This window comes from Neurospora tetraspora (assembly GCF_033439725.1).
Source record: "Neurospora tetraspora strain CBS 560.94 chromosome Unknown B0H65scaffold_1, whole genome shotgun sequence".
In the NCBI taxonomy this organism is placed as follows: domain Eukaryota; kingdom Fungi; phylum Ascomycota; class Sordariomycetes; order Sordariales; family Sordariaceae; genus Neurospora; species Neurospora tetraspora.
Genome location: NW_026944383.1, coordinates 5,967,546 through 5,982,264, shown reverse-complemented (window position 1 = coordinate 5,982,264; position 14,719 = coordinate 5,967,546). Strand labels below are relative to the sequence as shown.

The following is a 14,719-nucleotide window of genomic DNA, read 5'->3' as shown; positions in this document are numbered from 1 at the left end:
CCAATTCAACCTCAAGTTTGTTACCTTACTTAGTATGAAGGCAACGACCTGATAGATCATCCATCACTTGCCCGATTCAACGAACATTAATATCAAAAATAGTATCGTAACGGAGCCGCCAACGCCATGACGGACAGTTTAGTTGTAGGGCCTGGTTCAAATGCTGCACTCCATCGTCATCGGGCCGCATGAAGGTGTGGGACACTGTGGCTCAGCAGCTGTTCGAGTTAAAAAGGGGAAGGAATTTGGTGGAGCCTTGTTGACCTTTTTTAGGGGCTGGAATTTTGATGTTACTCTGCGAGATAGGGAGAGCCGAGGCTGGGTAGAGTGCTCGGTATCTTTTTGGTTAATCTTTACCTCTTCACTACCGGTACATGGGAATATCTCATGCTCAAGAATGAGTGTTGTTGCAGACTCCAGCTTAGCTCTGGGCATCTTCAAAAGCTGCCCGGGGGGAAACTTCATCTTGGACAGATTCCCTCGCTAAGTGCACTGCTTCGTATTTTGTCACTCAACAATTCTCAAAATTTACAGTTTGGAGGTCGCCCACTTTGAGGATTGTGAAACCAAAGGCACGCCGCATTTAGCATGTGTGTAGAGAAGCGGCGCATTGTTTCCCTTTGCAAGACGGGAAGAGCCAGCCGTGCCAGATTGGGATGTTAACCATGATTTCCAGGTATCCCGTGTTAGCGAGTTCAGCAAGCTTTTCAGCGAGCCCTTAACGAGATTAACCCCGGCCCAGACCGGGCTTGACAAGGCACTGCCCGAGGCATTCTTGGGAATTGTGTTCCTGGTGGTGACCGAGAGGCTGATGTGCATTCAGACTTGTCCAACATGTGGATGCGCCGCGGACGCTAGTGTAAGGAAGGGTTGATCAGAAACGCCCTGCCAAACAATGTACACACTGCACGACAAAGAAATAATGGAAAGAAGCCCCTGTCTCTCCCCCGTGTTGCTCTTGCGATTTGCTTGGCTTCGGTTCCTGTCACTGGCACTGGCACCCACTCCAGGCTCCCGCCTGTCTGCCACTGTTCCCACCCGACGCACCCACTGAATGCACCTTGGCGGGTCTCGCGGGTGTCCACAAACCCTGTGGGCTGCATGCACTGCGGGCGAAAAGAACGAGACCCCGGATTTCTAGCCTTTGATCAACAGCAGTCCTACACACACCTCGAATGCCAACAATACCTTAATATCCGCCATCCCACCCTACACCTAGTCACTCGTTTCTCCTCGATAGTCCTTCGTTTCTCCATTTCTTTCCTTGTCACGCGGTCCCTTTTCCGTCCACAGACTGTCCACTCGACTCGCTCTATAAGCTATCGGTTCGCGCTCGACGGGAGATTAGGTTCTGATTTTCACCCGACGCGCCAACTCGACCGTCTCGACTCGACAATCCGCCGGCCCGGCTGATGCCCCCCCTTGCCTCCCCAAGGCCCCCTACCACGTTGGCCTCGCCCGTCGCCTGGTTGGGTATAGCTTGGCCTTAAACCACCCCTACGGGAGAATCCGCCCTTTGGAAGAGCGTGTGTTGGAAACGAACTCCCTGTCACCCTCAAACACAACTCAACTCAACTCCTCGTTGTGTTTCAGAACGGCCACGGCCTCCAACCTGCGAAGCACGATTCCCCTGACAAAGTGACGGCAACCCATTCCGTTGTCGACATCTGCGTCTTTTCATTCGCTTATTGAATCGTCTCGCCCTGAGCAACACCGGCCGAGGCGCGCCCGCCTGTCGCATCGTCGCCGAGCCTCCGCAACATTTGTCCCGTGTCGACGACAAAGAATTCGACAACGATACACTTTATCCCTTTTCGAATCCGTCCTGCCGCGAACAACGCACAACAGCATCTACTCCACGTTCACATTTTATAACCCTCCACGGATCTTTGGTCCACGCCACCCGGCTCCTATACGGGGAGTCGTCAGATCCGCCCGTCCTGGCTAGCCGCCTAGAGATCCGCCGGTCCTATTTGGCCGGTTCGCACCCAATCCTCAGTTTCGACGCATCAGACAACGCATCTCGATACCGCGACACCATCATGGCTCAAAACGCCGCTTCACGCCCCAAGAGGGGCGTCTTTGACTTTCTCGAGTCTAGCTGGGCAAAGATATTTTTCGCCATTGTCGCTTTACAGGCCATCATTGGTGTAACTTTCGAAGCGTGAGAGGCCTTTTGTCCCTTCGCCCATGTCGTGATTGAAAACTGACCGGCATCAGATACATTTTCGGCAAATTCCAGGGCAGTCTTGACAACTACAAGACTGGTCAAAACGAAGAGCGCGATGCGCAGTACATGACGATACCGACGTTCTTGGCTCTGTTCATCTTCGGTTTCCTCTATGTCCTGTTTCTCACGTGGGATGCCTTGCGCTGGAAGAACACCATTCAGATCATCGGGCTATGCATCGCCAACCTAGCTCTCTTCGTCTATACCATTCTTCAGATCGACCAGATTAACAGGTCGATTGATAAGCTCCAAGCTGCCGGTATTTTCCTGCCCATGGAAACCCATGCAGCGGTATGGCACGCCTGTTCGCCCTTCCTCTTTACTATTCCCCCTGTCATCGGCGTCGCCACTATTGCTATGAGCGTGTGCGCCTGGAAACTTTATCAGGAGTTTGCGTGGGATATCTTGAAGCAGATCGGCGCCGATTATCGTATGAAGAAGCGATTTCTTCACTATCAGGTTCGTACCACGTCTGCCCTGCCGCGAAAAGGAATACCAGCTGTTAACATCCGACTGCCAGATTTTTATCGCATTGCTGAAGTTTGATTTCTTCTTCTTTCTTGGCTTCACGATTCAGTTCCTGGTTGTTGTAACCGGCAAGACAGACATCGAACTCGGCCTTACCGCTGCCGCGATTCCCGTCACCATTGTCATTCTGCTTTGCGCTGCCTTCTTCACGCAGCGCGAAAACCGCGTTGGCATGTGCGCGGTGATCGTCCTCTTCTTCGGTGGTCTTGCTTATTTCTTATTCAAGCTTGTCCGCATCTACTCGAAAAGTCATGGCTGGCATTACACGCCCGTTAAGCGCTCCCTTACCGCGTTCGCCGTCATGACCATCCTCTTGATTCTCATCACCATCGCCAATTCGTTCATTTGCATGAGGAACTTCGGCAACGGACTTAAGATGCACTTGATCAAGCCCAAGGGCAGGGATCCAGAGAAGGATGATATGAACTCGTTCCAGATGACGGATCAGAAACCCCAGCTGCAGACCCGGATGACGATCGACTGAGCGGTTGACGTGGAAATAAAATTACAAAGAACGAGAGGAGCGAGACGCGACAAAGGAAGCATAAATGTTGGATGTGGACTCTGAAAAGATCTTCTAGATGCGTTTCTCGCGCGGCGATAGAGTTTGCGTCAGAGCCGGATTATCTGACATGACCATCACCAATTGACGACATTTACGACCAAATCAAAGGCGGGAAGATGTGAAGGATTACCATATATGGCATGCCATGAATGCGCATAGTTGGGAGGGCGGGATGGAAACAAAGGTCATCTGCGCGTTTCTGGAGAGTTTTTGATATCAAGAGGGCTTATTTTTGTTTTGGCGGATACCTGGGATGGATAACGCACATCCCACCATTTTTTTACCATTTAACTTTTTTTTTCTTCGATGTCTTATGCACACGAGAGCCTAGAATGGTGTGCTTGATCTGTTTGCAAATGCTTCTATGGGAAATGAAGCAGAGGCGTTTTACAGTTGCTTAACCTTCCATCATATTGAAGGTAAATGGCAAGGAGGCACAGGGTGTTTTATTCCCCTAGAAATGATTTCTGGGTTACAAATTGCACAAAAGTCACGAAGTATTTTGTTTAACTCGGTTCTTACCCAGATTGTGGTCGGCGCTTGATTCCCATATCATAAAGAGACGATGGCGTCGCTTCTATATAGACCCTTCGAGATATCTCTACCATCCACTTATGTACGCTACGTTTGCTCCCATGTTCACTGTATACCATCGCATCACCGTTACCCCTTATCCGCATGCTGGTTTAGGAGATGTTGTTCCTATGTTACCCCCCAGCTTTGAGACGTAACCTCTGTCACAGCACGTAGAACTATGGGCTGACGTGGCAAAAGGTTCGGACGAAAGTAATACATATAACATTAAAGATGAAAAAGAAAGAGGAACCTAAAACACGCGTGGGGGGGGGGAAGGGTTCTTATATGTAGTGACAGATGGATGGGATGAAAGACCCAAGATCCCAGATGGTAACTAACACAAGGATCTGGCAGGTGCTGGCAATGTGCCATCACACGCAACCTTCACGCGACCACTGCCAGCACACCACACTTCGTTGACAAGAGTAAGATAAAAGCCGGATGGATGTCAATCACTACCTGAGGATCTATCCGCTGCAATTCATTGAATCATGTGCTCATTTGTGTAGTATTTCTTTAGTCCGCTTTCCCAAACCACCAAATCCAGTAACTGTGAGTCCCCTTGCTGATCTCATGCTAGTGCTACCTTATTTGTATCTTGGAAATCCAGCGCCGCCGTCCTAGAGATGTAACAAATCTGTGGCGATAGTAATGCGTGCGTGCGTGTGTGTGTGTATGTCTACGTAGACCCATCCATCTCGTCAATAGCAGAAAAACCCGTTATGCCCCCCTGCGCTGGTCCAAGCTGTGGAAAAAACAATAACAAAAACCCCCAAGTTCAAGATGGGTAGACAAAAGATAAAAAGACCCCCCCAATAAAAGAAATCGCTGCTTGATGAAGTCATCGTCGTGGCACTAGCCTTCCATTCCCCTCGAACCGGACCGGCCTACGCGGCCTACGAAAAATAGTCGATGGGATATCCATAACAGACAAATCGACATAATGGCTCTTCTAAATCATAATACGTCTGGCATCCTTCTCCAAGCCCTCGGCCGGACAATACGGACACTTGAAGCGCGTTCCCTTCAGCAGCCTCTGCAGCGTCTCCTTGGCCAGCACGTGTCCGCAGGGGATCATCATCGGCGGGTTTTGTTCGGTGGTCTGCTCCTTGGAAACGGGACAAACAAAAATGGAGTGGTACAGCATGCGTTCTGGGAGAGGGGTCTCGAAAGCTAGCTCGTTTGTTGTTGTCCACTCGGTCCCCTTAGCTCGTGTGGCTTGCTGGTATTTGATTAGGAGTGGAAGAGCCAGCGCGCCTGCTGTTACGGCGATGTATAAGGGGGACTCGGCTGACAAGCCCAAAAGGCTGCAGAACTCGCGCGTGAAGGACGAGGCCACGTCCGCGAAGGCGGTTTCCGTCGAGAAGATGTGTCGGTAGGGCGACTCGGAAAGGTTGCGAGCGTAGATTTGCGCGTTAGCAAGCTGTTGAATCTCGCCGATGTAGCGGTTGCCGAACCGCCAGAAGTTTTGTTGGGCGTATAGGAGTGCTCCTGCTGTGCCGTTGAGCTCGTTATCGGGCAGCCCGTTGACCGAAGGACCCTTGAAGAGCCAGACGTATTGCAGCCTGCTGAGCTCGAACTCAAGGTTGCTGCCGCGGGCTTCGAGCTCGACCGAGTTGCTCCGGGCCCACTCTATTGCGGAAAGCAGGTTCCGGGATTTGATGTCTTGGAGGATGGTGTACATTTGGGAGAATTTCGCTTCGAGTTCGTGGGACTGGAGGGAGGAGAGGTTTTGGAGCTGTCTGAAGCCTAAACTTGCAACGCCTTCGAGGGGGCTCATGTATTCGTCTTCGTCGTCGTCGTCGTCGTCCCTGTCTTCATCCATTGGCTCGTCGTCATAGTTGTCGCTCGCGTTCGCCTGATCTTGACCCTCGATTACCGCGTTGACATTGTCAAGAGTTGCCGCGTCCCCTGTTTCTTCTATGAAAGTGGAGGCCACCGAGAACTGTCCCTCGCGCAGCAAATGCATAGAAATGGCACGATTTATCAACGGTTCTTGGTCTGCCATAGCGTCGTGTTCTGATGGTAGGTCCTTGAGGGGGAAGTGCTTGTCTAGCATCTTGCCCAGCTTCCTCTGAGTTGCCGTCACGCCTTTGAGATCATCGTTTATCTTTTCAAACGTTGACTTGATTGGGTTCTGAGTTCTTGTGATGGACATGCTGGCTACGTGTGTGTCCATGCCTGTGTCTCTGTCAGTGACTATCTCATGATATGATGAGTGATTAGCAATGAGCCTACCACTTTGGACAATCTGGTCCTTCACCGAGGTGAGCATTTCAATGATCTTATCAACCTTGTCTATCGTCGCGGACAGACCGGGTGTCCGGTTGAGCCGGTCCAGCTCCTTCTGAAGGGCCTCCATGGCTGTTGCTTGAGCCGTCATAGTATCTCGACTTGCGTGTTATTGTGTTGATATGGAAATGAAGCTAGTCGGACCGGCGCTATTCTAGGCCCATCATCTACGCGGAAGGTGGCGAGATCAAAGTTCGGAACTGTGTGGCATGGGCCGAGGATGGTCAAGGTGGGAATAAAGATTAAGTAGCACGTATAGTCCGGTGTTTGATTCAAAGTTAAAGGTGAGCATTGGAAGAGTGTCGTCGGTGGCCGTGCTGTGGTCACGGAATCGATGGATGTGTAAGGCACGCGCCTCACTCACTGAAAGTGCCGTGCCCCACAGCCAGTGACGTTTCGTTAACCGTTGGTGAGCATTACCCCACCTTATAAGGGAGGAGCTCCCGCTGTAGTGGGCAAGGACAGTGGGAAAGAGTGGATTAAATGGCTCGTGCGTGTATAGCCACCGATGACAACATCCGACTCGTCTAAAGCGACTGTATTCAAATCTAGCACGACTGTGTAGGGTCTATCTGGCTAATAATACACCTATGAGCGACCATATTAACGCTCGCCAATTTTGTTAGCTGGTAATATCGTGTGACATTTCTATATATTAATATTAATAATTGAAGCAATTAAATATATCGCCATCGCCGTCACCGTTACTATCGCCATTGTAAATTTTAATATTAAAGGGAGGCGCGCACTAGCTAACCGTTCGTCCTATATACTAACTTCTTACAAATGCCTAAAATTATCGATTTTACTAGCTCTTAGCTAGAGCCTTCCGCGCGCCATATCTTAAGCCTGACTCCCTTTATTAAATAAGTTAAGATTATTAAGCAAGAATATTCCCCTCCTTCTGGTCAATATTTCGCCGCTATTAAATAAGAATAATTACTATTTCTAAACCCCGCGGGAGAGGGGATAGATTATAATAATAAGGAGAATTATACCCCTATTTTTAAAAGTTCTACTTTTAAAGAGAACTTTATACTTTTCGCGCTTTGCAACCGCGAATAGGACAATATCGACGTATTCGTTAAGGACTTTAATTATATTATTATTAATATTAGCTTTAATATTATTAAACGTAGGTCTTTTAATTACGTTAAGGGGATACCGATATAAATTGATTTCAAATATATTTAAAGCGCGCGTTATACTAGTATTATTAAAAAGGCGGCCGGCGTAAAGCCCCGACCTATAGCGGCTTCTATAAAGTAAAACTATTTCTAAATTATTAAAGCGAATTTTTATATTAAAGAGGAGATTTGGAAGTTAACGTTTATATATTACTTTTATAATTATTTATTAAACCCTAACGCGGTTAAATATTTCCCCTCCTACTATTGCGCCTAGTATATTATTGAAATTAATAACGAAATTATTTTATTATTTAAATAACTAAAATCTATTAACATCAATATCGCTTCTATAATTCGAGTAAAATTCTTCAAGATTTAAATTATTAATAAAAACGTTTATAATATTATTACCACGGAGAAAGAGAGATTAGGGGGCGTGCTTACTCTTACTTAGTAGTTTATTAATTCTTTAAAGTCTTTAAAAATATAGAATAACATATATTATAAAATATACTACTATAGAGGTTATAATATAAGGAGGATTGAGAGGGTTTTTTAAATATATAATTAGTATATTAAATAATTGAAAGTTAACTTAGAAGTAGTAAATTTAAATTGTATGTATAAAGTTAATAAATTCGATATACTTCTATTTCAAATTATTAGTATAATTACTATATATATGACTTTTAATATATGATATTACTTATTAAGTAGGGAGGTAGAGCCTAATTTTACGTAGGTATTTATTCAATTATAAAAACTCTTAAAGCTCTATAATATTTTTAAACCCCTAATTATTATTATAAATTACAATAAAGTATATAAAAAAGTATATAGAACAATTCTTAGCGATAATACCTAGTACTAAATTTACTTATAGTACGTTATAAAGAACGTTACTTTTAATATAAAAAAAAAGTAGGTTAGAAGGTATTACGTTAGGTAATAAAAGAAGCGATAAGAGTTATATGTAGGAGGATTATAAAAATATTTTTAACGAAGACTATATTTGTTGTTAAGTGGCCGCTTAATTATTTAATCTTTAAAATTAAATTTATTATTTCGAGGCGTCGGTGAGGAATGTTTATTTTAAGAAGATTATTAGATGAGAGCCTCTTCGTAAGAAGGGTAGTAATCTTAACCGTAAATAAATTAAAATTATTAATAGTATTTTCACTATATAGAATACAATTATATATATGAAGTTAGAGGAAGAGTTTTAGAAGGAGTGAGGAATTCTAAAGGCGGACTTTATATATTAATTAGTTTTAATTATTTACTTTCTCGATATTTACTTCCCTATATATTACAAATTCGCTTATTTTACTATTAGAATATATTACAATTTTAATATACGTATAACTTCCCGTATAGAAGGCTTATATAGCGTTTTGAAAGCGCTATTTAAGAATCGTCATATCGGTTTAAATATATTATTTGGTACGGTTAAGGAGACCCTTACGCGGTTAAAGTCCAATTTTGTAAATAAGTTAATTATGTAGATATTAAGAAAAGTTAGTAAATTTAATTATAATACGCTATAGAACTTTATATATATTATTAATTTTGCCGCCCTCGAATTATTTTAACAGTAAACTGAATTAGTAAATACCGCTATTAAAGATAAGGAATTAAAACGTATTTATAACGGTAATTTTATTAAATAATATAATTTCTTTTATTACTATATAATTAGAAAGAAGTTTAAATAGGGCGGTTAGCTTAATTAAAATAAGGTTAACCAGTATTAGTATTTAAAGATAGATAAAATAAGTTATTATTCATCCCCTCCTTTCCCTTTTTGTTTTTTACTAATTATTTCCTAGTTTCTACTAGTTAATTTTATTTCTATCTACTGCGAGCGTAATTCCCTCCTAGCTATTATTAACCGTTAGTATATTCGTAACCTTAAAAATAGTCCCTAAACTGTACCCGACGCTATTTATAAGTTCGCTTCCTTTAACCCTGCTTATCACAGGGCTAGCCTATAATGTGGTTACACTACACTAACTACACATATACTATACTAGAGCTGGTACTATGGCTCAGAGCCACGCACTCACGTACTAATTATATACTTTAATTACGTATAGTCTCACGTGCGCGCGTACGGACTAATTTGTTAGGCTCTCGCCTATATAGCCAATCCTCTACATATACTTCCCTTTCTTTCCTTCGTATAATAACGTATATTTTACCCTACCTCTAATAGTACCTTCTCGCTCCGTAATAATTTATTATACTTTACTATTATATTATACGCGTTTATTTAAAGGAAGAGCGATTATGATTAATCACAATCGTTATAACGTCGCTAATCTAGTATTATCGATTCGAAGTTAAAATTTATTTCTATATAATTAAGACCCTACGTCGCAATCCCAACCTCAAACTAAGTAACTACCAAACCGAACATCGCTATTAAATAATTCGTATTCTCTTTTCCCTTCTACCTACCCGGTGTATTAATTTAGCGATTAATATCCGATATCGTTTCATACGCTCCCTTAATAACTGATATCTTTCTTATTATTACTATAATTAGCGCTTTCGCTACTTTAAACCCGGTTAATTAAAAATATTATTCTAATATTATTTAAACCTTTAAATCTTTTAATAATTAAATAGTTTAAATCGGTATTATTATTAAATATACGTTTAGCTTTATTTAATTTCTTGTTTTTTAGGCCGTTTTTAAGGCTTTCGATTACCTCCTCTATAACAATATCGTTACCACCCGTATTTAAAGATAAAAAGTATAGGAGGAATTCGAAACTTCCGAAGCTAAATCGCTACTACGCTATATAATATTAAGCGTCGCAATAGTATTATTACTATAATTTAGATTTAAACCCTCCTCTATGTATAAAAAGTAAGTAAAAATTATAATAAAACTATTAATAATTTCTATAATAATTATGCTAACGAATTTAAAGTTATTTATAACGTTTATTCTAATATTATTAATACTTTTAATAACGATATTATCGCTTTAAAATAAAAATTTACTAATTTTCGTAGTAATTTTAAAAAAGCGTATAAAAAATAATGTAATAAGTATTTATAGTACGTTAATAACTTTCGTTAACGTTTTACCGCCGCTTTTAAAATTAAGCCTATTCCTAAACCCGAAATTATCTTACCTCCTAATAAGGATCTTAATAATAATAAAAACCCCATGATTAATATAATAACTTTTAATAATAATAGCGGCTATAAATAATATTGTATATTATTATATTTCTACTTTTGACAGCAAAAATACTTTTATTAAACATACTATTGAATATTATACTTAACGCCTCCGTATTAAATTTATTTTAATTAACGAACTGAAGATTTTTATTAACGAACGTACGAAACTTTTATTAATTACCTACTCTATCGAGGGTCCTCCCTTCGAAGCTATTAAGATTAAATTTAATAAGGTTTTTACCAGCGAGCCCGTTAAATAGAATATAGCCTTCGAATTAATCAATAAATTCGATAAGAAATATAATAATATTGACGTCGTAGTATATTCTTATTGTAAATTAAAAGAGTTGAAGATAATTAAAGGAATAAAATAGTAAGATTTTGAAGAGAAGTTTTACCCTCTTTATTAATTACTCGGTTTTAATAATGATATAAAGGTTTATTACCTTCGTTAAAAGATTAGCGAGCGTATTTATATTACCTTTATTTATTAGAACGATTAGTCTATTAATAATAAGTATAAATAGTAGTTTATTAAGGCTTATAACCTAATTAAGAATCTAAAGGATAAAAATTAGTACGAAAAGAACGCTAATCCCTTCTATAAAACTAGTTCTACTACCGGTACTAGTACTAGCGCTTCCGCTCCCAAAATTAATACTAATTAGGGCGGTAATGCTATAAATTTTCATACTATATCTACTTTTGAGATCTACTTTTTTTGTATAATTAATAACGAAGTCTTTAAATTCCGTATAAAGAATGGAATATATACCCGCTATAATAAGAAGAGTTACTTTTTAACCGAATACTACTTTCGTATTAATTTTAAAAAGGAAATTAAACTTTCTACTTATAATAAAAAGAATAAGAATAAGAATAGTAGTATTAATAGTAATAATAGTAGTAATAACGGCAGTTAATAGCTTATTTAGGGCTAATATAATTATAGTTAATAGCGTTCCTATAATAGCGGCGGCTATTAAATTAATGCTTGTTAGTTATTATAGAGTTAATATATATATAATAATAATAGACTTATAACGGATTTACGGGCTTATATATTAATATATAAGTATAAAAATAAAATTTAAATTTTTATATATAAATACTATTTTTATAACCGGAGAAAAATTCCGGTCTGGAAGAAAGGTCCGATTTGTAATAGGGATTAACCCTGAATAGAATCCGGAGGAAAACCCGGAGGAAAATCTAGACCTCAACCTTCGTAGTCAAATTCCGGCCTCAACCTCAGTCGAACGAAGTTATACATAACTCTATTGGAAAGAATGGAACATGACGTTTCCGACCGTACAAACGGTTTCGTCATATGACGATTATATGGAGTAGAAGTGAAGAAAGAAGTCCGAGAAGACTTTTGAGTTCGGATTCGAATTCCGGATTCTATAGTTGACGTATGAGAATAACTAAACTACCGTTAGAATTATTAAAGGATGACAATTCTAAAGGTATAAGCGGTTTTGTCACTCGATAACTCATTGATCCAAAAAGTCTATTTGAAGAGGGCTTCCCTCGAGGAAAGGGGAAAAGAAATGTATTTTAGACACTTATCGACATCTCGACCAATCTACCATCTTTCCCCACATTCTACATACCATTCTGCTCCACTTTAAACGTTCCATACAACCGTATCAACCGTATCTTCGTACCGTATCCACTCGTCGATCGATACCTTCCAACAATGCTATAAGCGCTACCCTTCCTATAGGCGTTCTAGCCTCCGGTACCCCTAGTCCCGGCCCTAGTAGTTACTATTACCCGGTCCTTATTTACTAATTTAATTTCGTCGGCCCTATTATAGGCAACGAGAACGGTTCTATTTATAATTAAGGAAATATATAGCCTCCTAATTAAATTGCGTTTAGAAGTACTAGTTTATAAGAAAAGAAGGAAGAAGATAGGGGCCTGTCCTTATATAGTTAAATTTTATTAAAATAAATAGATCTTTAATAAATAGCCGTTATAAATACTTCAATTTATTAAATTCTTCTATCTAGCTATCCTATAAATTGCGTAAATTATATTATTTTATTTTCATTAATAGTAGCTATACCGTTTTTAAATTTATTAACCGCTATTTTATTTATTATTATTAATTCCTTTATTTTAAATTAATAACCCTTAAATTATTTTATTTCGCCGATAGCTATATTAAAAGTAATATTACCTACTTTTTTTAAATTAATAATATAAGCGGACATTTACTACGAAGTTATCAACCTATTTATTTATAATTTAATAGAAATAACCCTATTATTTTAAACTACCCTTAATTAATTTATTACGCGCTCGGTATCGATTAACCTAATAATTCCCTCCGCTTTAACCCCGCTTAGGAATAATATAATTATTTCTTTTATAAAATTCTAATTTACTTTCATTATATTCTACTAATTAAACAGTACGCGCTTTTTATTAAAATAATTAGTATATATCCCGCGTATTAGAAGCCTTCTTATGAAGAAGTCCCCGACGAAAGGGAATTAGAAATATTATAATTAGAATTTATATATCGCCTTTCTCTTTCTATAATTGTAAGGAGGGCTACTCGTTAATAATTTAACTACTTTGAAAAGCGGGTAATTAATTAATTAGGAACTATACTTATCAGTAAAACTGCTAATAGCCTAAGTCAAATATTTATATTCGCTACTATATTATCCTAAATTAGCCTCCGCATTTCTTTAATTCCCTATCAAGTAATTAGAGGGGTCTATACTGGTAATATTAATTACTATATACCGGTTAAATTCTATAGTATACTTAAAAACCCTATTAACCTTAACGATATTAAGGAATTGTCCGTACTAAATTTTAATTAACTAATTAAAAAGTATAAATTGTAAATCATTTATACAATTCAAACTAATATAAAGGAGGATATTAAAAGAATAATTAAAGAGAATAAAATAGAAGAGGAGGGAAGAGCCTTAAACCCTAATAATATTAGTAATAGTCTAATAGAAAATATAATAAAAGAAGTATTATAAAGATGAGGTTAAAAGTATAAGCGATTCTTTAATAGTAATTTCTATTGTTAAATCGACGCTCTAATTAATAAAAGAAATAAAATTGCGCTACGAACAGTAAAAGTAATTAACTTTATTTATTTTATTAGTAAAAATAAAAATTTCCCCCGTTGTAAAGAGATTATCAACAACTACTTTATAATTAATAATATTTCTATTAATAAAATTATATTAGAAAACGTTGTTAAATTCTACGAAAAGGTTAATAAACCCCTTAAAATTAACGTCTAAATTTAAACGAAATTGCCTAAATAGTACTAGTATTATACTAATACCTTTCGGTAGGAGGGTTTTAAAATCTTGCCCCCGAACCGGTCTTACGATTTAAAGTTTAAATTCCGTTTAGAAATTACGCCCCTAGCGGCCCGCGGCCAACTTTTCAACCCCAACGAATTAAATATAATTAAGAAATAGATCGATAATAATTTTAAAAAAAAAGTTTATTAGACCCTTACAATTAGAAGCTTCCGCCTTAATATTATTCATAAAGAAATTAAGCAGAGGAGTCCGCGTTTACGTTAATTATAGAAGTATTAATAATATAATTTTAAAATCCTACTACCTACTCCCGCTTATTAAAAAAATGCTCGACGTAATCTATCGTATTAAAATATTTACTAAATTCGACGTTATTACCGCCTTTAATCGTATTCGTATTAAATAAGGCTATGAATAATTAACCGCGTTTATTATATAATTCAGCCTCTTCGAATTCCTAATAATACCATTTAATTTATAGGGCGGACCGGGAATATTTTAAAATTATATTAATAATATTCTATATAATATTTTTAACGTCTATGTGACTACTTACTTCAATAATATTCTTATTTACTCTAACAACGTCCGGGATTAGAAATACTATATTAATAACTTTTTCGACCGATTAATTAAAACGGGCTTTAACATCGATATCGATAAATATAAATTCTATATAATACGTACAAAGTATTCAGGATTAATTATTACCTTGGGAGGTATTAAAATAGACTTACAAAATGTAAAAACTATTATTAAATAAGTAGCTCTAGAATCCAAAAAATCATTATAGCCGTTTTTAAACTTCGCGAACTTCTATAAACGTTTTATAAAGGATTTTTCGATTATAGCGACCCCACTTTATAAATTTACTAAGAAAGATACTACATAA

General features: G+C 38.5%; 2 protein-coding genes across 2 annotated transcripts; one reads left to right on the top strand and one right to left on the bottom strand.

Moving 5' to 3' along the window:
• Positions 1-1,892: 1,892 nt before the first annotated feature.
• B0H65DRAFT_53589 (uncharacterized protein) lies at positions 1,893-3,357 on the top strand. Its single transcript, XM_062829036.1, has 3 exons — positions 1,893-2,164; positions 2,221-2,689; positions 2,751-3,357. The coding sequence occupies exons 1-3, from the start codon at positions 2,043-2,045 to the stop codon at positions 3,240-3,242; spliced, it is 1,083 nt and encodes a 360-aa protein (XP_062687004.1). The 5' UTR covers positions 1,893-2,042; the 3' UTR covers positions 3,243-3,357.
• A 1,330-nt stretch (positions 3,358-4,687) lies between these two features.
• Positions 4,688-6,633, bottom strand: B0H65DRAFT_53577 (CTLH/CRA C-terminal to lish motif domain-containing protein). Its single transcript, XM_062829034.1, has 2 exons — positions 6,138-6,633; positions 4,688-6,080 (listed from the first exon to the last, which is right to left on the bottom strand). The coding sequence occupies exons 1-2, from the start codon at positions 6,280-6,282 to the stop codon at positions 4,852-4,854; spliced, it is 1,374 nt and encodes a 457-aa protein (XP_062687003.1). The 5' UTR covers positions 6,283-6,633; the 3' UTR covers positions 4,688-4,851.
• Between the last annotated feature and the right edge of the window lie 8,086 nt (positions 6,634-14,719).